Source organism: Pongo abelii, chromosome 18 (genome assembly GCF_028885655.2).
Source record: "Pongo abelii isolate AG06213 chromosome 18, NHGRI_mPonAbe1-v2.0_pri, whole genome shotgun sequence".
NCBI lineage: Eukaryota > Metazoa > Chordata > Mammalia > Primates > Hominidae > Pongo > Pongo abelii.
In genome coordinates this window covers 23,951,756-23,977,646 of record NC_072003.2, presented here as the reverse complement: position 1 = coordinate 23,977,646, position 25,891 = coordinate 23,951,756, and the positions used below count along the sequence as shown (strand labels likewise).

Sequence of the window (25,891 nt, the reverse complement as noted above, 5' to 3'; positions counted from 1 at the left end):
GAAACCACTTTCTTAGACTTAATGAATATAATTCTTTCCTACATGAGTAAAATAAAGACACCACATTTATTTTAAGAGGCAAGCTGACCAACTTGTACTTAAGTATATTTTCTTAGGAGTTTCTTTGATGCATATTTCAATAAAAATTACCTAAATGGGATGTCACAGCTTACAAAAACAAGATATTTAATTCAGATTCCTGGCATTAATTTATACAAAGAAAAGCAGAGCTTGTATTTACTTACCTTGTGATAAAACCTCATCCTACTAGTTCATACAACATCTTTTAGAAGCATGTAGGATGTAGGTAAACATATATAATGCAACACGTACAACTTTCAGTTTAGAGCTGTGGCTGTTAACCCAAAGAGACTGCGACCCCCGCAGAGGACACCTGGCAGTATCTGGAGACAGTTTTAGGTGTCACAGCTGGGGGTGGTCGGGGACTGCTGTTGGCAGCTAGTAGGTGGAGGCTGTTAAACATCCTACAGTGCAGAGGACAGCCCCCGACGATGAAGGATGATGCAGCCCAAATGGCAATCGTGCAGGGTTGAGAGACCCCAGTTTAGAGGAAGTGACCCACCAAACCATGTGAATTATTCATAAACATAAACAGAACAATTTACAATGACTTATAAACACTGTTCTTGGAGACTCTCTTCAACTAAAATACACTAATCTAGTAAGTTTCAACTGATAGATTTGAATTATAAGTAACTCTTAGAAATTAGCAAAACAATAATGGTCAATTAAGTCTCAAGGCTCCAGGCAGAGTTTAATCTACATAAACTCAAACTTTAGGGTCAGCCCAACCTGGCTTCAGTTTTCTAATCCTGCCAGTAACCATGTGATGTTGGGAAAATGACTTTCTTGTGCTTTGGTGCTGTCTGTAAAGGGAGAATACCTGCCATTTACTAGGCTGTTACAAGGACAACAAAGAGAAGGTGCATCCAACTGAAGTTTTGTACAGGGCGCTGGCACAGCCCAGGGCTCAGCCTCACCTCTGGAGACATCTTCACATTTCAAACCTTCAAAGGCAGAAACCTCTTTCTTAACCTCAAATCCATCTTAAGGGGTTTGTAGGGTTCTCAAGCTCAAATCTATCTTAAGGGGTTTGTAGGGGCCTATGAGCTGCTTGAAATTATTATTAAAAGTTTGAGTGTACATGCAGTTTTCTGAATCCAGTTTTTATAAAAATCTCAAAAAAGTAATGAATCACCATTCTGAAGGGTGACAAGAACACAAGGAAAATCCAGTCCAGCACTCCCACAACACTGACCTTCTTTCAGGTTTCCGCTCAAAAGCTGCTTGTGTCTAAAAACAAAGGTGTAGAACACAGCTTGGCAGGCTGAGTAAAATGGTCCATGGAGAGCAACATCACAGAATGCCTTTGTTCCCGAATCCTGGTTATTAAGGTATATGTGCAGCCAGTTAACCAAAAGATCTAGGCATGATCTTACAGTACTAGAGAAAAGAAAAATTCAAGTCAACTTTACACTTCATAAAAAAACCAGAATAACATAAAAACACATAACTGCCTTTCATTACAAACCATGCTAAGTAAGTTCATAGGTTTCTTTAAATAATACTCATGGGTACAGAGGAAAAGCAAAGAAAGGAAGGATAAGGATGGGTGCGTAAGAAGACAACCTTCCAATTACAAGGCAGAGTAGCTCTGACCTTCTAGGAACAGGTGAGCCCCTAAGAACGTCCCAAGGGATGGAAAGCAGGTTCTCCTATCCATCTCAAAGGTACCCCTCTTAGGGTGACTGGCTAAATAGGACACGTTCACCAACACCTCTCAAGAGAAAGACAGTCTGGTGGACTTCAGTATTCCCCGATGCATCCTAGTCAAGTCCTATGGTGAATAATTTTGTGGCTGGGGAAGGGTTTCAACAGCATCCTTGTCCAAAGATATCTTCATGGGCTACTGGAAGAAACTGGCCTCCTAGATAGGTCTATTACCTTTAAAAGGGTTTTTCTTCAGCTCTAACAGATACAATAGATTCGGAATGCAAATGAAAAAATGACAAACCTACAAAAAGAATCAAAACAGTATACAACTCTGTCCTCTATCCATAAAACAAATGGATCTTTAAGTGCAACCACACAAAAGAGATGACAAAAGCCTTACATACAGGGTTTTATATATAAAAAAGGACACACTTTATTCTAAAATCACCACTTAGAAATATAAACATCTTGCACAGAGTAGGGATTTTATTCACTTTAAAAACATGCCAAAAAAATAAGGGAGATATTTCTGACTTGAGACAATGCTATACTCTTTTTAAAGCATGATATTAAAAAGTACTCGGAAAATTAGGCTACTTACATAAGAGGAATAAATTTAGCTCTTGCCAAAAAGCTTCCAATATAATTTCCAGCAGCCTGCCTGATGATGGCAGGATTACTTGGATCCTGCAATTTCTTCCAGAGATGTTCCAAAAATGCCTCTGCGAATCCCTATAAAAAGAGAGGGCGTCGGTGTGATCTTTTTTAATGCCTAAGATAATCTGGCTATCAAAATCCCAAGATTTTTACTTCACCAATGTGGGGAAAAGTTCTACTACCTCATAAGTATCTCATGGGCTTCATTTTTAAAACACGTTGAGAGAATAACATTAAAAACAAAAGGCACCTCGGGTGTTAAATAATTCAATGGATCCCAAACCTAGCTAAGCATCAAAATCAACCCGGGGCCAGGCGCAGTGGCTCATGCCTGTAATCCCAGCACTTTGGGAGGCCGAGGCGGGTGGATCGCCCAAGGTCAGGAGCTCGAGACCAGCCTGGCCAACATGGAGAAACCCTGTCTCTACTAAAAATACAAAAATTAGCCAGGCGTGGTGGCAGGTGCCTGTAATCCCAGCTACTTGGGAGGCTGAGGCAGGAGAATTGCTTGAACCCAGGAGGCAGAGGTTGCAGTGAGCTGAGATCATGCTACTACACTCCAGCCTGGGTGACAGAGTGAGACTCCGTCTCAAAAAGAAACAAACAAACAAACAAAAAACAACAAAAAATTCAACCTGGGAGGTACAAATTCAGTAGGTTTGTGATAGGGCTTTGGAATCCACATATTACAAAAACTCTCCAAGTGATTCCAATGTCAGCCAGAACTGGTGACCAACAATAATTCACATCCCATGGAGCTCCAAATGGGCACTCCTGTGAGTGCAAAGCACCTTCCAGTCTCTGGACACACTGAACTCAACCATGAACAGAAATACGGACTAACGTACAGCTGCTATTTGAGTTAAATATGCCAATCATGAAAAAAACTGACACAGCTTCTCACCAAAGGGTGTGACTTCCAACTTCTCCTAAATAGCGCTGTTCTAAAGCTAGGCACACCCATTTGGGCAGAATGAATTCAACCTTCTTTCCCATGCCAACACTCTCCTGACCTCTAGGAAGACACAAAATCGTTGCAGAGAAGGAAAAGCCTTCTACATTCTTTCCCCCACTAAAAAAAAAAAAAAAAAAAAAAAAAAAAAGAAGAAAAGACAAAGTCTAAAGTTTTTAAAACTCTAGATTAATAAGTTGGTTTGGGCTAGTTACAACTCGACCCTTGGAAAGAATAAAGGAAATACAGTTAATTACCCCATATGAGATTTTAATAGAGAAAGGCTTAAGGGAAGAGCACTACCTAGTGACCAAAAGGCAGGATGACATTTTCAGAGCACCTAGCTGGGCTGGCAGGCGGCAATCTCTTTTCTCTCCAAGTGTACTGAGAAGGGAACGTGGGCCAGGCACAGTTGTTCACACCTGTAATCCCAACGCTTTGCAGGGCAGGGGGCGGGCAGATCACTTGCGGTCAGGAGTTCAAGACCAGTCTGGCCAACATGGCGAAACCCCGCCTCTTCTAAAAATACAAAAATTAGCCAGGCATGGTAACCTGTGGTCCCAGCTACTTGAGAGGGTAAGCACTGAGAGTCTGTTGAGCCCAAGAGGTGGAGGTTGCAGCAGTGGGCAGCAGAGCGAGACTGTGTCTCAAAAAAGAAAGGAAAAAAAACAAAAAAAGGAAGGAGAATGCGATTTTATTAAGCAGACTAGCAAGTAAGTTCAAGGAAAAGAATTATTTACTTCATGGTCTCCGTCCACCCCAGTTTTTAGGGAAAATTTTCGGGCAAAAACAAAATAAGCTAAGATAATGTTAATCACATTGTTACTCACCAATTTGAAACTACAGAGGTAAAACATGAAAAACTGTACGTGGCAGGAGGCATGGGTGGACAACAGGAGTTTGTCAAAGATGTTTATCAGGTCGCGATATAGATCCTTTGTTTTGCCGTTATCAACCTGACCTATGGAGAAAATCTGGCATCTCAGTTTTTATAAAGACATATTTTCAAGTTTCATCTGCCATATTTTTTATAAACACAACACCATTAAAAAACAACATTATCCAGCCAGGCACAGTGGCTCCTGCCTGCAATCCTAGCACTTTGAGAGGCCAAAGTGGGAGGGAGCCCAGGAGTTCAAGGGCAGCCTGGGCAACACAGGGAAGCTCTGTCTCTACAAATAATCAAAAAATTAGCCAGGCATGGTGGCACGCCTGTGATCCCAGCTACATGGGAGGCTGAGGCAGATGAACCGCTTGAGCCCAGGAGGTCAAGGCTGCAGTAAGCCATGTTTGTGCAACTGCATTCCAGCCTGGGTTACAGAGTAAGACCGTGTCTATTAAAAAAAAAAGAAAGAAAGAAAGACATTATCCATTAAAATATGGTTAAAACAAAATGCTACTTTTAGTTTGCACAGATTTTCCTCTGAATATAATAATCTAACACCTGCAAGGAAGCAGGCCCTCACCTCACACACTGTGGCAAGGTCAGAAATGCAAATCCTTCTGAAGGGCAAGTCTATAATTCATGTAGCAAAAGACCTCTGATCCAATTATTTTACTGTTAGTAAACAGCTGAATATATAGGCACAAGGATGTTCATTACAACTGTTACTTATCATGGTGAAAACAGTAAAAGACAGTTAAACCCACGTGATCAGTAACATTTATTATTACAATTTTTTTTTTTAGAGATGGGGTCTTGTTATGTTGCCCAGGCTAGTTAGTCTTGAACTCCTGGCCTCAGCAATCCTCCCACCGTGGCCTAAGTGCTGGGATTCAATAACAATTGTTTTAAAACAGGCAATGATATGAGAAAATGTTTATCTTCAGCATCCACGTAAAGGGCAGATTATGAAACACTTACGTTTAGTGTGACACCCAAATTCACTAAAAAATACTCTCCTACATATACAGACGCTAACAGAAAAGGGAAAAAAGTCAAACTTCAAAATGCTCATAATGGTTCTCTGAATAGTAGAAATGTGGCCATTTAAATTGTTTTTATCCTTTCCTGTAGTTTCCAAATTCTCTAATCAACATGTATTATAACAGCAAGACCGTTAAAACAGTAATGCAGTCAACTCAGATTCCACTTCTATTATTCTGACTCACTGAGCTCATCTTAAATCTTAGCAATGTGAATGGAAAAAAATTCTGTTTTTGCCTGGCAAAGCCTTTAAAGTTCCATGAAGGCAAGAAGCACATATAGTACTAACACTAGCACAACAATGGTGCCAGGCAAAGACCCTCTAAACTCAATACATAACAGAGCACCACATATTAGTGCCCCCTACATCATTCTTAAATGCATTCAGCAACTTGAGTGTAATTTGATCTAAAACTGGCCAAACTCCATATATAATCTTTCAATACAACAATCAGTGAAAAGACAGAAGACAAATATAACTCAGCCAGAATCCCAGTCCCATTTTCAAGCTATGTGACTGGCAAGTAACTTGACCTCTTTAAATCATCTTAAACTCATACTCAATAGATATTTTTACAGGATTTTTATTAGTACTAGAGATAATGGATGGAAAATGCCCAGCACAAAGCCAGGTACACTGCAGGTGTTCAATAAACAGTAGCTACTATGATTTACCATCTACATAGCAGACATCCTTCATGTAGGACAAAACCAAAGACATCAGGATGTCCAGGCACTCGGCTACAGGATGCACCATCTGGTCAAGCCGTTCAGGACCAGCCTTTGTTTCATGTTCAGTTTCTTCATCTTCATCCTTTGAAGACAAAAAGTAAATACTAACGTTAAAAAATTCAATGTGAAAGTGGTTTAGTAGGAAAACCATCATAAGTGATTATTTCCCTTAAAAGATAAAACAAAGAGGCTGGGGAAAGCGGCTCACATCTATAATCCCAGAACTTTGGGAAGCAGAGGTGGGGGGGATCACTTGAGGTCAGGAGTTCGAGACCAGCCTGGCCAACATGGTAAAACTCCGTCTCTACAAAAAATACAAAAATTAGCCAGGTATGGTGGTGCACGCCTGTAATTCCAGTTACTCAGGAGGCAGAGGCAGGAAAATAGCTTGAACAGGGAGGTGGAGGAGGCTACAGTGAGCCGAGTTTGTGTGCTCCAGCCTGGGGAACAGAGGAAGACTCTGTGCCCCACCAAAAAAAAAAAAAAAAAGAACTAAAACAAAGATATGGACCATGCACAGTGGCTCACACCTATAATTGCCAACACTTTGGGAGGCCAAGGCAGGAGGATCACTTGAGCTCAGGAACTTGAGACCAGCCTGGGCAACATAGTGAGACCCGTCTCTACAAAAATAGAAAAAAAGTAGCTGGGTGCGGCGGCACTGTATTCCCAGCTACTCGGGGAGGCGGAGGTGGGCAGATCACTTGGGCCCAGGAGGTCGAGGCTGGAGTGGGCCACGATCACACACCACCACACTCCAGCCTGGGCAACAGAGTGAGACCCTGTCTCAAATTAAAAAAGAAAAGAAAAGAAAGAAATGCAGACACCTTTCCAGGCAGGGGTCTCATTCAGGGATGTGAACCAGAACCACCTGTGAAATTTAAAATAAAAGCCAAGACTCACAGCACCAGCTTCTGATTCTCATTGAGAAGACCCAACGAGAGCTATCCATGCAAACATCACAGATGCCCCCTACCTCTGCTCCTGGTGCCCACCATGGCACGTGCTTTTGATGCCAGGCCCCCTTTTACAGGTCAGGATATCCACCTCCCCGCTGCTGTGAGTACTGGCGGCCAACAGCTCACAGCTGCCTACTTTCTCCAGAACTGCCCTGAGCAGAAAGGAGCCAGGACCACCCTTGCACTCTTTCCAGCCCCACCCTCTTAGAACCAATGACTGATTGACAAGACATCAGAAAAGGACATCTCCTTGGTCTCAAGCTGGGAGCAAACTCTGTAGACCAATCCATGCCCCAGAATGCCTGGTGGGATCAGGCTGTAGCGACCTCCCAAGTGAGACCCGGCCCTCGCTTAGCTCCCCTGCCCTCTTCTGCTCCCTGACACCCTCTGTCCCAAGGGCACCTGAATCCCTGTCTCAGACTCTCCTTCCACTGAACCCAACTTCAGATACCACCCAAAAAAAGTAATGCTATAAAGTGTACAAGTGGTAAAATGCAGAAATTAAATAGGTATGCTTTTCTATTAACCACGCCCTCACAAACAGCATCCAGCTTACAAAAACAAACACTGAAAGTCACAAGAACAAAAGTGAAACGTACTTCACAAAACCCAAATTCAAAGCCTTGGAAATAAACCAATTACGCTAAGTGCTAAATGACATGGCAGCAAATTACTCATATAAGGAATCATTTTCAAGTTTGCTAAACTATTTTAATTCTTTCAATCTAAAGCCTTAACAAAGATGAGCAGCACTAGCTGTTTCCACCCTTTGATTATGATAAACTTCATCTCCACTTTCATTAATAAACTGCTAACCATATTAAACAATCCTTCTGTGGAATCTGTCCCACCACAAGTTTGAGTTGCTGTTTCTTCAGCATCTTCAATATCCTGCCGGGATGCATTCACCTATAACAAAGGGGGGAAAAAAAAAGAATAAAAGAATTTAAAAAATACGACTATGTTATTTTGGGATGGAAATTCATCGGATATACACACATTCAAGGTGTCCAGATTAGTGCCTTATATCGCACTCCAATACAATACATAATTCTGGTGCAAGCCTGTAAACTGACCTAGGACATGAAGGAATTTAAATATAATAAACCAAGCCCCTTTCACTACATACTTATATAAAATCGACAACTATCACATGATGCTCTATGCCAGGTAGCCTCAACAAATTCCACATTTATTCTAGCTCTGATATGGTCTGGCTCTGTGTCCCCACCGAAATCTCACTTTTTTTTTTTTTTTGAGGCGGAGTTTTGCTCTTGTTGCCCAGGCTGGAATACAATGGCAAGATCTCGGCTCACCGCAAACTCCGCCCCCCAGGTTCAAGCGATTCTCCTGCCTCAGCCTCCCGAGTAGCTGGGATTACAGGCATGTGTCACTGTGCCCAGCTAATTTTGTATTTTTAGTAGAGACGGGGTTACTCCATGTTAGTCAGGCTGGTCTCGAACTCCTGACCTCAGGTGATCCACCCGCCTCAGCTTCCCAAAGTACTGGGATTACAGGCGTGAGCCACCGCGCCCGGCCCCAAATCTCATCTTGAATTGTACTCCTGTAAGTCCCACATGTTGTGGGCGGGACCGGTGGGAGGTAATTTGAATCATGGGGTCGGTTTCCCCCATGCTGTTCTTGTAACAGTGAATAAGTCTCACGAGATCTGATGGTTTTATAAGGGGTTTCCACTTCTACATCTTCCTCATTTTCTCTTGCCGCCACCACGTAAGAAGTGCTTTCACCTCCCGCCATGATTCTGAGGCCTCCCCAGCCATGTGGAACTGTAAGTCCAATTAAACCTCTTTTTTGGCCAGGTGCAGTGGCTCACGCCTGTAATCCCAGCACTTTGGGAGGCCGAGGTGGACGGATCATGAGGTCCGGAGATTGAGACCATCCTGGCTAACATGGTGAAACCCCATCTCTACTAAAAATATAAAAAATTAGCTGGGCATGGTGGCACGTGCCTGTAATCCCAGCTAATCAGGAGGCTGAGGCAGAAGAACTGCTTGAACCCAGGAGGTGGAGGTTGCAGTGAGCCGAGATCGCAACACTGCACTCCAGCCTGGGCAACAGAGCGAGACACCATCTCAAACCAACCAACCAACCAACAAACAAACTAACAAAAACATCTCTTTTTCTTTCCAGGCTCAGCTATGTCTTTATCAGCAGTGTGAAAACAGACTAATACAATCTCTATGCACAAGACACTCACAGACACATTGTGTAATAAACATATCGTAAATCAATCGAGCAGAAAAATGATGAACTGCAAGCCAAATGTGCATGATGCAGTATTTATTTTGGTATATCACCATTCAAATATCTTAACATACCACTCAAACCATGCCATTTTGTATTATCTATGCTTGACCTTCTTTGTAAACATTCTAAAATGTTCCTTAAGTATATACCAGAGAAAGACTATAAAGAGTACATATCCAGTTGGCCAGAGAGGGGCAACTCCAAGTGAGCACTGCACCAGTGAGCCCAAGCTCCAGCTCTTCTATTGTTCCATCTTCCTGCTTTCCTATAGCATCAATGTTTTCCTCCACCAAAGCTCCTCTCCCCTCAGTCCACAAACCTGCTCACGTCTCCCCACTCCTAAACCATGCCTCTTAGCCCTGCTCCATCCCCTCCTTCCACCACAACCCTGCACCAAGGCCTCTAACAGCCCCAATTCTGCTTCCCCACCATCCACATCCTCTCCCGAAATGCAGTTTCTGCCTCTTCACTGACATGGTCCTCCAGAAAGCAACAAAGACTACCTTCTAACCACTAAATCCAAGGACTGTTGCTCTTTTCATCCTTCTAAAAAATGACAGCAGTATCTGATGCTGCTGACCAAACTCCTTCTTCCGGCGGATCCCTCCTGAGCATCCAGACTCTTGGTTTTCCCCATACTTCTGATCACCCTTCTCCTCCCCTGTCCTAAACTGCATCTTTCCAAAGGTTTACGCTCAGGTCCCCACCTGCAGCCACGACTGCCTGTGACTATTCTCTGGTAGGCTGCCCACCAGCAACTGAACATGGCCAAGATGGAACTACTCTCCCATCTGCCTCCTCTTCACGTCTTTTCTTTTTTTTTTTTTTTGAGACAGAGTCTTGCTCTGTCACCTGGGCTGGAGCGCAGTGGCGCGATCTCGGCTCACTGCAAGCTCCGCCTCCCGGGTTCACGCCATTCTCCTGCCTCAGCCTCCCAAGTAGCTGGGACTACAGGTGCCCGTCACCATATCCGGCTAAGTTTTTGTATTTTTAATGAGACAGAGTTTCACCACGTTAGCCAGGATGGTCTCGATCTCCTAGCCTCGTGATCCGCCCACCTCGGCCTCCCAAAGTGCTGGGATTACATGTGTGAGCCACCACGCCCAGCCTCCTCTTCATATTTCTAACTACCATTAATGGCAACACCAAGATTCGATTCCATAGTGAGCAACCTTTGAAGGATTCCTTTCCCTTAATGTCTGCCTCCCCTCCTCCAAACCAGTCTCAAGGACCAGTTCACCTTTCCTCACAATGTCACTAGAATCTACCACTTCCTTTCATTCCCACTGCACCTTAGTGCAGGCCTCCTTAAATAAAGTTTTAACTGTTTATAATTATAATCTGTCCTTAAGAAAGGCCAAACAGGAAAAATCACTTCCTTAGGAATCCCTTCCTGACCCCACTGTGATTCTATCAGATTCTCTAACTCATAATGTATGTTTCATTCATAGCATTTTCCACAACCATACTTTTACATTTGGATAACTATGTATTTAACGCCTTGTTCTCCAATCATGAGGAGGAACTGTCTACAACTGCCCAGCCCATGCACAGATGGAGTTCAAGACACACTCAAAGAAAGGAAGCAAAGAATGGTGCTAGTGGTTTCTTTTTTTTTTTTTTTTGAGACGGAGTCTCGCTCTGTCGCCCAGGCTGGAGTGCAGTGGCGCGATCTTGGCTCACTGCAAGATCCGCCTCCCGGGTTCAAGTGATTATCCTGCCTCAGCCTCCTGAGTAGCTGGGATTACAGGCACCCACCATCATGCCTGGCTAATTTTTTTTTTTATTTTTATAGAGACGGGGTTTCGCCATGTTGGCCAGGCTGGTCTCGAACTCCTGACCTCAGGTGATGTGCCTGCCTCGGCCTCCCAAAGTGCTGGGAATACAGGCGTGAGCCACCACACCTGGCCAAGTGGATTCTTTTCTATCACTGACTATTGTTTCCACATACTGTGATTATAACAAATTCAAGTCAGTAAATGAAAATAAAAATAGATTACTCAATACTTACATCCAACTTGAGTAGCTTTTCAATAATAAGCTCCAGAATTTCATGCCTCAAGGTTGGAAAATATACACTAATCCTCAGTAAGTTATGAACGTAACATTCCTAAAGCAGAAAACATAAGATAAAACATTTCAACAGAGAATAAATGTTTCACAGTTATGTAAGCAAAACATCAATTACATGATCTTTAGTTTCAAATATTTAAAAAGAAAAAAACAGACTATCCAGCAATACAAAAACTATACTGTTTCTACATGTATTATGTTCAGTATAATCATTTCAATTATCTCCAGTAAATGAAATTTTTAATTGGCATAACTAGGTTTTTAAGTAGCTGTATTGATAAAACTCATATCTCATACAATCACCAATTTAAAGTATACAATTTAAGTTTTTAATATATTCAGTTATGTGACCATCAACATAATCAATTTCAGAACATTTATTTTTCTTTTAGAGACAGGGTCTTGCTCTCTCTCTCAGGATGGGGTGCAGTGGTGCAATCATAGCTCACTGCAACCCTGAATTCCCAGGATAAGCAATCCTTCCTCCTCAGCCTCCCTAGTAGCTAGAACTACAGGTGCACACTACCACATCTGGTTAATTTTTCCTTTTAGAGAGACATGTTCTATGTTGCCCAGGCTGGTCTTCAACTCCTGGATCTTCCCACTTCAGCCTCCCGAAGTGCTGTGATTACAGGCATAAGCCACTGTGCCCAGCCAGCAATTTTGTAACATTTTAATCACTCTAAAAAGAAATCCTACATCCATTAGTGCACCCCTAAAAAATGAAGACCTTGGCAACCACTAGTCTATGAATCTGCCTCTTCGAGACATTTCATATAAATGGAGTCCTATAATACATGTTTTTAGGGTTCAATCATGTTGTAACATGTAAACCATTCCTTTCATATCAATGGAGTCATATAATACACAGTCTTTTGGCATGTTTTTAGGGTCCAATCATGTTGTAACATATAAAGCATTCCTTTTTATTGCTGAGTAATATTCCATTGTACCATGTTTTGTCATCTGTTCATCAGTTGACAGACATTTGAGTTGCTTCTACTTGAGGCTAGTATGGATGATGCTGCTATGAACATCAATGTACAAGTTTTTCTGTGGACATATATTTTCATTTCTCTTGGGTATAAACCCAGCAATGGAACTGCTGAGTCATGTGTTAATTCTACATTTAACCTTGAAGAAATGCCAGGCTATTTTCCAAAACAGCTGCACCATTTTACATTCTCACAGCAACATATGACAGTTCCAACGTTCCCATTTCTCCATATCCTTGTCAACACTTGTTACTGTCTTCTCATTCGGATTATAGCCATCCTTGTGGGTATGAAGTGAAACCATTTCCCTGATGGCTAATGATGTTGAGCTTCTTTTCATGTGCTTTTTTTTGCAGAAATGCCTATTCAGATCCTTTGCCCATTTCAATTGGGCTATTTGCCCTTTTATTATTCAATTATAAGAGTTCTTTACATATACAAGTCCATTACCAGACATAAAATTTAGAAATATTTCCTCCCATTATTTGGGGATTATTTTCATCTTCTTGAAGATGTCCTATGAAGCATAACAACGTTTAATTTTGAAGTACAATTGATGCATTTTTTCTTTGGTTGCTTGTGCTTAGGCATCAAATCTGGAAATTACTGCCTAATCCAACATCATGAAAATGTACTTGTTTTCTTCTCAGAGTTTTACAGTTTTTACTCTTCATGTAGGGCTTTTATTGAGTTCATTTTTGTATATGGATATCCATATGCTTCATTCTTTTGCATGTTCATATCCACTTCTGCCAGCATTTGTTGAAATGACTATTCTCCCCTATTCAATCGCCTTGAACAACTGGTTACTGTATGTTGGTCTTCTGTCCCGTAACCATGCTGAACTCATTTATTATCTCTAAAATTTCTTGTGTGTGTGTAAATTCCTTAGGATGACATATAAAATCACCTTGCAAAAGAGAGTTTATGCCTTCCTTTCCATCTGGATGCTTTTATTTCTTTTTCTTGCCTAACTGCCTTGGCTAGACAAGCAGCAAGAGCGGACATCCTTGTTTTGTTCTTTGTCTTAGGAAAAAACTTTTGGTCTCTCACCATTGAATATGATGTTAGCTGTGGGTTTTTCAGATGCCCTTTATCAGGTTGAGAAAATTTCCTTCTGTTTTTCTCATAAAAGGATATTGGTGTTTGTCACACACTTCTGCATCTACTGAGATGATTATGTGGTTTTTGTCCTTTGTTCTATTGCTACAAAATATTTTATTAATTCATTTGCAGGTACTAACTCAATCTCGGCTGGTCACGGTGGTTCACGCCTCTAATCCCAACACTTTGCGAGGTGGAGACGGGTAGATCACTTGAGGTCAGGAGTTCAAGACCAGTCTGGCCAACGTGGCAAAACCCCATCTCTACCAAAAACACAAAAATTAGCAGGGTGTGGTACCCCATGTCTATAGTCCCACCTACTCGGGAGGCTGAGGTGGGAGAGTCACTTGAACCCTGGAGGCAGAGGCTGCAGCGAGCCGAGATGATGCCACTGCACTCCAGCCTGGGTGACAGAGACTGTCCCTGCCGCCCCGAAAAAAAAAAATCAATCTTGCATTCCTAGCATCAGTCACACTTGGTCATGGTACATAATTCTTTTTGTATGCTACTAGATTCGGTATTCTACTAAGGCAACCACTATTAATTATTAAAAACTGCACAGATGATCTGAACATTGTATAAAAACTTAAGCAGAATTCTTCTATGGAAGGCTTTGTTTTCAGGTTAAAATAAGGCATGTACAATTAGTAATACATGAACTATTATCTTCTAATAATTCTTGTCCGTATGAGCATGCAGCCACTACAGATATTCCTGAAATGAACTCAGACCTTGACTTGCACATCGTAATAACAGAAAAAGGCACTGGGAATCCCCAGTAGCTGCTTTATAAGAAAGGAATCTGAGTCAAATTCTTAGACATCAGTTTAAAGTCTAGAAGACAAAGTAACCTTTAAGAAAAAGACCTAACATCAGCCGGGCACGGTGGTTCACTAATCCCAGCACTTTGGGAGGCCGAGGCGGGCAGATCACAAGGTCAGGCGTTCGATACCAGTGTGGCCAATATGGTGAAACCCTGTCTCTACTAAAAATACAAAAATTAGCTGGGCATGGTGGTAGGCGCCTGCAGTCCCAGCTACTGGGGAGGCTGAGGCAGGAGAATCGCTTGAACCCGAGGTTGCAGTGAGCCAAGATGACGCCATTGCACTCCAGCTTAGGCAACAGAGTGAGACTCGGTCTCAAAAAATAAATAAATAAATAAATAAAGACAGAAAAAGAAAGAAAAAGACCTAATATCATCTAAAATGAAATCATACAGACAACTTTTCCATGATATTCTCAATGAAAAGATTTCTTACCAGTGTTCTCTCTGATTTTCGAACAAATGGAAATTTTTCCACCAGTATTGGCATAAGAAACCACGGTGTCCTATTTTTAAAAAATTAAATCAATCCATGTTAACTTTACTTTCTAGAAAAGGAATAAAAAGGAAAACTACCATTCTAAAAGCAAATATCGATAGATATAGGAGGCAAACAGGAATCCCTGTCTCAAAGAACTGGAACTTTTTTGTTTTTTGAGACAGAGTTTCGCTCTTGTTGCCCAGGATGGAGTGCAGTGGCGCAATCTCGGCTCACTGCAACCTCTGCCTCCCGGGTTCAAGTGATTCTCCTGCCTCAGCCTCCTAAACAGCTGGGATTACAGGCATGCGCCACCACGCCCAGCTAATTTTGTATTTTTAGTAGAGACGGGGTTTCTCCATGTTGGTCAGGCTGGTCTCAAACTCCCGACCTCAGGTGATCCGCCCGCCTCAGCCTCCCAAAGTGCTGGGATTACAGGCGTGAGCCACCGTGCCCGGCCAGAACTGGAACTTACAATGTATAGCTTCTGAGAAAATCTATAATGACTTTGAGAAAATAAGCTTCTGTTAACTCTGATATCGAAAGCAAATCAAAGAGGGAGCTTCTCTCCCACAGACATATAACAGCACTTTTGCTGACATTTCCCACTACACATGTATATTATTTTTAAAAGCAGAAAAAATTATCAAGTTGGATTTTTTTAAGTTAACAAATAATCAATGGACAGAGGGAACTAGAAGTCCACCCCTCCAAAAGCAACCCACAAACCTGAAAAGCTTTTCTTAGAAGTGCAATTTTTATTCATATGGCATGACACAAACACACCCAGGGGTTTCTCACTGAAAATTTTTGGATAGCATATCTGTCGAAGATAAAAGCAAAATTCCAACCACCATACAAAATTGGGGGAGAATCCACATACAAACTTTGGAAAACAATTAAAGAGAATAAATAGAAAATGGAAATGCCACTTTTTGTAGAATGTAATGTTTCCTCAAGTGGATAGAAAAAAAAATGCAATGTAAGACTCAAGCTTTAATACTATTAACATTTTATAATTTTTACTAATTGATTACAATTTTCTTGAGAATTAAACATTCAAAATAAGAAAAAGTATACTCACGATGGTACATATCTTGCTATTATTTGCAAGGCTCTGTGACATGTGTCAAAATTTGCAGGAAGATCTGAAAGGAGAAAAGTTGAGAGTATGAGCATCAAAACAAAACTGAAGGGCGACACACTTGAAACTAAAAATACATGCTGGCCAGGCACAGTGGCTCATGCCTGTAATCCCAGCACTTTGGGAGGTCGAGGTGGACGGATCATCTGAGGTCAGGAGTTCGAGACCAGCCTGACCAATATGGTGAAACCCCATCTCTACTAAAAATACAAAAATTAGCTGGGCATGGTGGCACACGCCTGTAGTCCCATCTACTCAGGAGGCTGAAGCAGGAGAATCACTTGAACCTGGGAGGCGAAGGCTGCAGTGAGCCGAGATCATACCACCGTACTCCAGCCTGGGCGACAGAGCGAGACTCTGTCTCAAAAAACAAACAAACAAAAAGTGACATACTTGAAGCTAAAAACACATGCTAACCAAAACGGAATAATTTATCAGAGAAATAATAATTTCAAGATTTTTCTCCACAACCATCAATGAAAACTAAATGGACTAAATATATAAATAATGCATTCAGGACAACTGACTGCATATCAATGGTAAATATAACAAAAAGATTATATCAAAGGTTGTCATTTGTTGCAGTCTACCTATTAGAATAGGTGCCAGGTATTCTGTGCTTTACTTTTTTTTTTTTTTTTTAAAGAAGACAATGTCTTGCCATCTTGTCCAGGCAGGGCTTGAACTCCTGGGCTCAAGCAATCCACCCACTTAAGCCTCCCAGGTCGCTGTGACTAAAGACACACACTACCCTGCGTAGTTGTGCTTTAAGCCTTTTTTAAGAAAATATTTGAAAAAAAAAAATGTTTTTTTTTTTTCAGAGACAAGGTCTCACTATGTTGCCCAGGCTGGTCTCAAACTCTTGGCCTCAAGTGATCCTCCTGTCTTGGCCTCCCAAAGTGCTGGGATTATGGGTGTAAGCTACTGTGCCCAGGCTTTAAACCTTTTTATACTTACTATCATCTTCATCATCAGAATCTGAAACATCTACATCGCCTTCCTTAATGATCACTCGGGCTTTTGAGGGAAAAAGAAAATATGTTATTCTGTCATTGATCTAGACAATGAATGGCTACACAAAAAAAGTTATTGACCTAGACAATGAACAGCTATACAAAAAAGTTATTTTTCCATAATCCAAAGTTAGCCCAATGATTAATTAAACACACAATCTGAAAAAAAGTAAAGCAACTTTATAGTTTTTAAACAGCTAAAAATTCCTAGATTTCACCAGAAGTTCAATAAAGCAAATTACAACTCATAAAACTCACAGCAACAAATGAATCTAGACACCTCCATAGGGGTCATTACGGGGAACATATATCTACCACACCTGGTGCCAATATGCATCTGGAATCTTCCATCGTAGCAGTCTCTCATATATAAGGAGAAGGTGGTATTTTAGTAAAGAAGTATTAAAAAGAAAAAAGAAAATTCCAAGCAAGCAAAGACTAATGACTTACGAGGCACAAAATGGGAAGCAATCATGCTGAGACACGGTCTGAGGAAAACAGTCTGTGCTGATACAAGATTAGCAAGAAAAGCCAAATACTCTTCCACTACTGTTTGACTTCTATTCAACCAAGGCAATCTCTAGAGTGGGGGAAGAAAGATAAAAGCAGCATGTTATTAATATAACATATACTATTACCAAAGTTCTGAATTACACACTCGACAGTAAAATAAACGGTGAACTTACCAATATAATACTGATAAGCTGCTCAAAATCTTTTGTCAAGTACATGATAGAAGAACGGAATTCTAGCAGCCAGTTGATGATCTGGTCATCCTTAAGTTAAACAAAGAGTACTTTCAAAATCACAAATCCTCTAAGGTAATAGAAATTTACAGCTAGCTTATATCCATCGTTTATCAAGAATAGGTTGGGGGGAAAAGGTCACAAATTTGGAAGGAAATCAAAACTGGGTATCAAAACAGAAAAATACGTCACAATAAACTTAACTGTTTTAAAAAAGTAATCTAGTAACTCTAATACACAGGAAAAAGACTTAAATGCAATACTTCAGCCTGATCACTTTTGTTTGCCCTGAAAAAGCGAAATCACTTCAAATGTTGACACCTGGGACTTTTAAAAACTGCAGAACTCTAGCAGATTCAAATATTAGAAGATCACAAAGGAACAATAGCTCCCTCTATTTCCTCTATATTCAAGCTGACCAGGAAGCATGCTGATAAAACTCAGTCTAGGCTGATCAATTGGGGTCATGAATAAACATAACTTTTCTAAACCAAACCTGTGGCTGAGTTTAAATATATTATGATGTGTTTGTTCTGTATAAATGAGAGCCCCATTCCTCCATGAAATATTTTTCAGGCAATCAAATTACTGTTCATAATAATTGTTAGTGACATGAGAAGAACTGCTAAATTTGAAACACAATGTATAAAATACAGTGTCAATTATGTAAAATATTACTATATTAATTATATTCATGCATATACACTGCACAGGAAAAAAACCATTAAGAAAAAGCCCCTAATTTGTGGAAGGCTTAGACATATAAATAAAAGCAACACAAGGTCATACCTACAGGGATATTTATATGGAGTTATCATTTAGCGAGAATACACCATATGCCAGGCATGGTGTCTGACACTCTACATATATATCTTCTTCTAATCCTAAAAACTCTGCAAGATGTTTACTTATTCCCATTTTGCTGTTCAGGAAGCTGAGGCTAAGAACGATGAATAAGCAATCTGCCCAACCAAGAGGCCAGTAAAGAAGCAGGTCCAAACCTGTCTATCTCAGTCAAGGCTATCATCCGTTCACCGTCCCACACGCCTCCCTATATGTGGAGAAGAAGCTGTCCCCTTTTCCCCACCTTAATTCAGCTACTGAGTGCTTACTATGCCATATCCATGTGTCAAACTCCCACAGATCAACCATTTTCTGATGAAATCCCGAGTAGCCTGGCAGTAAAATAAAGTAAAACCACAACTCATTTGTACTATGGTAATTTCACATGTCCACAACTGTTAAGGATAACATTAACAGTAGCTCACTAAGGCCAAAGGCATGTAGAAAACAAGCTAAGTTAGTGTGCAAATAAAATAATCTATCCTATCTCTTTTCCACTAAAAAGGCTGCAACAAAACTATAAGGATAACATTTAAACTGTACCATTTTTAAAAGTAAATCAGGCTTGGCGTGGTGGCTCACGCCTGTAATCCCAACACTTTGGGAGGCCGAGGTGGGTGGATCACCTGAGGTTGGGAGTTTGAGACGAGCCTAACTAACATGGAGAAACCCCGTCTCTACTAAAAATACAAAATTAGCCGGGCGTGGTGGTGCATGCCCATAATCCCAGCTACTCGGGAGGCTGAGGCAGGAGAATTGCTTAAACCCCGGAGGCAGAGGTTGCAGTGAGCCAAGATCGTGCCATTGCACTCCAGCCTGGGCAACAAGAGCAAAACTCCGTCTCAAAAAGAAAAAAAAAAGTAAATCAGTTGCAGACTTTGATGCTTTAGTACTGAACTATTATTATTTCTACTAGCAGGCAGGAACAGTAGCTCATGCCTGTAATCCCAGCACTTTTGGGAGGCCAAGGCAGGAAGAGACTGCTTGAGCCCAGGAATTTGAGACCAGCCTGGGCAACAAAGGGAGACCTCGTCTCTAGAAAAATTATTCAGGCATGGTAGCACATGCTTGTGGTCCTATGTACTCGGGATCCTGAGGTGGGAAGATTGCTTGAGCCTGGGAGGTTGAGGCTGCAGTGAGCCATGATCGGGCCCATTTCACTCCAGCCTGGGTGACAGAGCAAGACCCTGTCTCAAGACAAAAAAAGTTCTACTTGCAACACTCCACACAACTAGTGCAATTCGTGGTATGTCAAAATACCAAGAATGAGAACTGCTGATACAAACTACAGTGGAACACAAAGAAAATGTCCCTTTGTATCTGGGAAAGAAGGCAGGAGTCAGGAAAAGCTTTAAAGAGAAAGTGATGCTTCAGCTGTCTTTAAACAGTAACGCAGTTGAGTCTTTTCTGGAAGTTCTACTTCTTACAGAAGGAAAAGTATGTTTTCAGAAAACTGAAAGACGTTCAGTATGGCTGGCATGTATAGTGAGCAAGCCAACAGATAATAAATCTGGGGAACAAAGAAGCACCAAATAGACCATGGAAGGCCTTGTAAACCAGATCTGTAACTAGAGAGATCTGGAAGTGCGGGAAACGGACTCAATGAAGGAACAACTATGTGCTTAGAGAGAACCAGGGAAAGCTCCATTAAAGATGGAGCCCAGCCAAGGGTAGACATGCCAAGTTTGGAGCACCTATGATGATTCTGGGTAAATGCATCTAACAGACAGTTAAGAAACAAGTCTAAGCCGGGTGCAGTGGCTCACTTTGGGAGGCTGAGGCGCTTTGGGAGGCTGAGGCGGGTGGATCACTTGAGGTCAGGAGTTTGAGACCAGCCTGGCCAGCATGGTGAAACCCCAAATCTACTGAAAATACAAAAAAATTAGCTGGGCATGGTGGCATGGCTACTCGGGAAGCTGAGGTGGGAGGATGGCTTGAACCCAGGAGGCAGAGATTGCAGTGAGCCAAGATCATCCCACTACACTATGGCCTAGGTGACAGAGCAAGACTCTGTTCTGCCCCGGTCCCCAAAAACAAAAATGAAACAAGTCTGGAGGCCACAAGAGCAATCCTGGCTACAGACACAAATATATTAGGACACAGGCAGACTTCAAAGCCATGAAGGGAAATGAGGATATCACACAGAAGGTTCTACAGAGTGAGAAAAGAGTCAAGTTTTGAAGCCCAATCAACACCGAATTTAAGATCAAGAACCTATCGAGAGATACTAGAGATTAAAGGATCACTGGCTGGGCGTGGGAGCTCACGCCTGTAATCCCAGCATGTTGGGAGGCCGAGGCGGGCAGACCACGAGGTCAGAAGATCCAGACCATCCTGGCTAACATGGTGAAACCCCCTCTCTACTAAAAATACAAAAAATTAGCCGGGGGTGGTGGCGGGCGCGTGTAGTCCCAGCTACTCGGGAGGCTGAGGCAGGAGAATCGCTTGAACCCGGGAAGCGGAGCTTGCAGTGAGCCAAGATCACGCCATTGCACTCCAGCCTGGGCGACAGAGCGAGACTCCGTCTCAAAAAAAAAAAGAGATTAAAGGATCAGAAGACAGGAGGATCAGAAACACTGAAGTTTTAACAAGTGGGTGGCCAACAGTGTCGGCTGATACAAGGAACACAAGGCTTAAAAAAATAAGTCCACTGAGGCTGGGCTCAGTGGCTCACACTTGTAATCCCAGCACTTTGGGAGGCCGAGGCAGGCAGGTCACCTGAGGTCAGGAGTTCGAGACCAGCCTGGCCAACATGGTGAAACCCTGTCTCTACTAAAAATAAAAAAATTAACCAGGCATGGTGGCGGGTGACTGTAATCCCAGCTATTTGGGAGGCTGAGGCAGGAGAACTGCTTGAACCCAGGAGGCAAAGGTTGCAGTGAGCCCAGATCACACCACTGCACTCCAGCCTGGGTGACAAGAATGAGACTTTGTCTCAAAAAAAAAGTCTACTGAAATCAGCATGTAAAAAAAAACATGGGTAACCTGTCAGGGTAATTACTACAGTGATAAGAAGAGTGTACTTAAATGTGAGTGAGAAATGATACAGCACAGTCAGCTGGAACAAAAACAACAGATGACAATTACTGCCCTTACTTTGAGTCAGAGACTGTTCTAAGTGCTTCTTGCATATTAGCTCATTGAATCCTTGTTAAATATTTCCATGTTTAAAGCCAGGCACAGTGGCATGCACCTATAGTCCCAGCTTTTTAGAAGGCTGGAGAGAAAGGATCATTTGAGGCCAGGAGTTCAAGGCTGTAGTGCACTGTGATCATACCTGTGAATAGCCAGAGCAACACAGCAAGACCACATCTCTTAAAAAGCAAAACAGAACACTCCATATTTTTTTAAATCTCTATTGTTTTCTTGGTTTTACACAGTGGAAAATAGAGGCAGAGAGGTTAAAACAATTTGCTCAAGATCACACACTGGATAATAAAATTGGAATTTTATTCTAGGCAATCTAACTACCGCTGCCATGGTAATAAACTATTCTCTTCAAAACTGGGCAGGAAAGGAAGAATGGTGAAACAAAATGTACTAAGGTTTTACTACACAATAGGTGGATCTTGAACCTGGAAATGCTCAATCAGTGGTTTTTCTTTGGTTTGTTTTAGCTTTAAAGAGACAGGAGAGTTGCATGCAGCATGGAGGAAAGAGGTAGTAATCTAATAGAAAGGAAGCATTAGAGCAGGGTTTCCCAGCCTCAACACTGTTGTCATTTGGGGCTGGATCACTCTTGGTTATGGGAGGCTGCCCTGTGCACTGTGAGATGTTTAGCAGCATCTCTGTCATTCACCCACTAGATGCCAGTAGCACCCTTTCCTCCCAATTGTGACAAACAAAAATATCTGCAGCCATCACCAAATGTCTTCTAGGGGGTAAAACTGTCCCTGGTTGAGAACCACCAGATTAAAGTAAGGGAGGACCATGGAGAGAGCAAGTTCTGGAGGACAGAATGGGACCCAAAGAGCAAACTATGTCTGTATAAAGTGGCAATAATTTTGCTAATGATCAAACACAAAATTAATTACCTTTATGTCTGGATCTAACAGCTGGTTCTTCAACAACTCAAAGTCATTTGTTTCACCCTTAACAAGAAGGGGAAAGAATTAAGTTATGCTTTTGTTTCCTGTTTAGTATCAACAGCAAGACTTTTAACCGTACCTTAACATCAGATGAAATTATAAAAGGAACACTAACTTTCACATGTCAATTGAGGATTAAAAAATAATGACTACAAAAATTTAAACACTCATGTTAGTGCAGCCAGAGGGCTTGTAAAAAGGAAAATGATAAGCTACATTTAGCTGTATTTCTGTATTGACATTTGAATATAATAGTTGATACTCCTGCGAATTCTCAAAAAGCATGAGGGAAAAAAACAGCCAGCTATAATGATCTAATTCAGAAGGATCTAAAAAAGTATTCACTCAAATATGGATACAAATGGATATTACATATAAACATACAGTTACTTAACATTTTCCCTCTATTGCTGAGATATAGTAGAAATGCTTCTAAACTACCACAAAAACAAAAATCTCTATTCAGAGAACTGGTTTACTGTCCCAAAGTAATGCTTAGGTAAGTTCCTCCTCAAAAAATAAAATGCTGTAGGCCAGGCATGGTGGCTCACGTCTGTAATCCCAGCACTTTGGGAGGCCGAGGCGGGTGGATCACAAGGTCAGGAGTTCGAGACCAGCCTGGCCAACATGGTGAAACCCCATCTCTACTAAAAAAATTAAAAAATTAGTCAGGTGTAGTGGTGCGTGCCTGTAACCCCAGCTATTCAGAAGACCGAGGCAGGAGAACTGCTTGAACCTGGGAGGTGGAGGATGCAGTGAGCCAAGATCACGCCACTGCACTCCAGCCTGGGCGACAGAGTGAAACTCTGGCACAAATAAATAAATAAATAAAATAAACAAATAAAATGCTGTAATTGTTTTTAATTCTAGCACTTGCTAAAGTTAAAAGATGCTTTGTAAATAAAGCATTTGAAGAGGTGAAACCTCAGCAAAGACCAGAGGTTTTTTTTTTTTTTGAGACGGTGGGGGAAAAAACGACTCTACTACTCTAATTTTGCACTGACGGCATCATGCTATTATTAAATATTTGATTTCAACTGGTATCTTAATTAATCTTGCTATTTCTATTGGTCTTTAGTATAACAGCAATAGTTGTATTCTGACCTGACCAAAAGCAAACCTCACACATTATCTTCTCTTACCTTTTTGTACTTCAGCAAGACTTCTGTCACAGTTCCACCAAACCAAACAGTTTTTCTTGGGGGAGAACTGAAAAAATCATTCTCTAATGCACGCATATTTGAAATCCTGTGGAACCAAGATTAACAAGCTATTAAGTTCATGAAAATAATAAAAATTATAATAGCCAACATTTATTGAACCAACATAATTCAGTGGGACTATTCTTAAGGCCTCTTTACTGGTCTCCCTGCTTCCACTCTTAACCAACAATCCCTCCTTTGCTCAGCAACCAATAACTGTCTTCCCACTGCACTTACAGTAAAAATCCAAATCTCTCAGTGTGGTCTTTAAGATCCTACATTAATCTGGCCCCTGCCTACCTCTCTCACCTCATCTCCAACAACTTGTTTTACTACAGCCATAATGTCTTTTCTGCTCTTCAAACAAGCCAAGCTGTTTCTCATTTCACTTACTGTTCACTCTCTTGGAAATACTCTTTTCCCAAATCTCTACGTGGCTGGATTTTTTTTTTGAGATGGAGTCTTGCTCTGCTGCCCAGGCTAGAATGCAGTGGTGTGATCTGCAACCTCCATCTCCCGGGTTCAAGCAATTCTCCTGCCTCAGCCTCCTGAGTAGCTGGGATTACAGGCACCTGCCACCATGCCCAGCTAATTTTTGTATTTTCAGTAGAGACGAGGTTTCGCATGTTGGCCAGGCTGGTCTCCAACTCCTGACTTCAGGTGATCCGCCCGCCTCGGCCTCCCAAAGTGCTGGGATTACAGGCGTGAGCAACCGCACCCGGCCTAGATTTCTGTATTCATTCAAGTGGAAGCTCAAATGTCAGATGTCCTCCCCATGATAAATCTCAAATACTCCTCTCCCTTCTCCCCGCCCCCATTACCTTGTTGTATAACTGAAATCATCGTGTTCGTTTATTTATTGGCCTATGTACTGCCTTCCGCCCTATGCTGTAAGCTCTGTAGAAAGCAGGGACATTAGTGTCTTTGGATAAACCACTGTCCCCAGTGTTTAACACAGTAAGCAGGAGCTCGATAAATATTATGAATCATATTACGCTAATTGTTTTACAAGGTTTGCTTCACTTACACAGAGTAAATTAATGAAAAACATAGCATCGTAATGACTCTGAAAGTTAAACGCCAAGAGTGCTATGGGGGTTAGGGATTTTAAAAGTGGAGCAAAATAAAGACTGCTAAACAAATACGTGTGTCAAAACAAATTTCAAACAAAAAACATGTAATATTCAATTTGCCATGAGTGACAACGTTCAGCTGATAAACCAAATAGCCCAGGGAAATCCCTTCCAAATTTGGACGAAGAAGCGGGAAGGAAGAGGGGTCAAGGCGCAGAAGGCAGTACCCAGGCCTGGGAAATCACGAGGAAACACAGTCGGGAAAGGGGGCCTCCAGAACAGAGAACATACTCATTTTTCCAGGCCCCATCCATGTCTATTACCCAGTTAGGAGGAATGAACTCATTTCTGCGAACGTGAGATGACCCTCGACCCCGTGCTCCTACTACACGCCATTAGCTTTGTCCCACATCCTTTCAACCCACTCCTCTAAGCGCGGTCCTGAGCTCTGGTCCCAGACGCGCAGAAGGAAGCGGCCTGAATCTTACCCAGTCCTCGACGCGCCCAGCGTCTTGACTGCAGAGGACGAAGTGGCCGCATCTCCCGGCAAACGCGTGTGAAGCAACGGTGCCGCCATTGGGCCGAACTAACGCGACCGCTGCGCCTCACGCTGGATTCCCAGCCCCTTCCAGCCACAGCCTCTGTCCCGGAAGTTGCGCGTGCCAGCACAACCTTCAGCCAATCAGGAGCCCCGCTTGGGGAGGGCGTATGCTCTTGGCGGGCTAGAGCGCCGCCAAAACCCGCTCCTCATTCTACTTGGACGACTTGTTCCACCCAGCGCCAGTGCCGGAGTATAAGGAGAGACGGGAAGGACCGGCTCCATCCAGCCCTGAGGATCCCAAAGAAAGGGTGGAAACACCCTGGATGTGCTAAGCTGTGGCCGGGTACACTCCAGTGTTAATTTTTTGGAGTCAAAGCCTCCCTCAGTCAAATCGAAGAAACTGAAGCACTTGTGACTGACCCAGATCTTCACGGAGGAAAGGGAATTGGAACCCAGCTGACCCAGAAGCCTGGGCTCTATACTCAATGTAGCATTCTCACAGACACCCAAGATAACGTTATCCTCACGGAAACGAGCTC

General features: G+C 42.1%; 1 protein-coding gene across 5 annotated transcripts in view; it reads right to left on the bottom strand.

Moving 5' to 3' along the window:
- LOC129047190 (RNA polymerase I-specific transcription initiation factor RRN3-like) overlaps window positions 1–25,565 on the bottom strand; it is a 34,329-nt gene extending 8,764 nt beyond the window's left edge. Inside the window, exons 1-15 of one of the 5 annotated variants that reach the window (XM_054533582.2) lie at window positions 25,300–25,564; window positions 23,679–23,784; window positions 22,483–22,539; window positions 17,546–17,635; window positions 17,310–17,439; window positions 17,180–17,221; window positions 16,804–16,863; window positions 15,787–15,850; window positions 14,661–14,730; window positions 11,241–11,339; window positions 7,778–7,870; window positions 5,946–6,084; window positions 4,174–4,304; window positions 2,336–2,466; window positions 1,280–1,464 (exon numbers count right to left, since the gene is read on the bottom strand). In XM_054533582.2, the coding sequence (XP_054389557.1) occupies window positions 1,280–1,464; window positions 2,336–2,466; window positions 4,174–4,304; window positions 5,946–6,084; window positions 7,778–7,870; window positions 11,241–11,339; window positions 14,661–14,730; window positions 15,787–15,850; window positions 16,804–16,863; window positions 17,180–17,221; window positions 17,310–17,439; window positions 17,546–17,635; window positions 22,483–22,539; window positions 23,679–23,784; window positions 25,300–25,388 (1,486 nt within the window). In that variant the 5' untranslated portion in view covers window positions 25,389–25,564. Of the gene's footprint in view, window positions 1–1,279; window positions 1,465–2,335; window positions 2,467–4,173; window positions 4,305–5,945; window positions 6,085–7,777; window positions 7,871–11,240; window positions 11,340–14,660; window positions 14,731–15,786; window positions 15,851–16,803; window positions 16,864–17,117; window positions 17,222–17,309; window positions 17,440–17,545; window positions 17,636–22,482; window positions 22,540–23,678; window positions 23,785–25,299 lie in introns of all 5 variants that reach the window. The other 4 variants (XM_054533581.2, XM_054533583.2, XM_054533584.2 and 1 more) reach the window with 4 other exon arrangements.
- Between the last annotated feature and the right edge of the window lie 326 nt (window positions 25,566–25,891).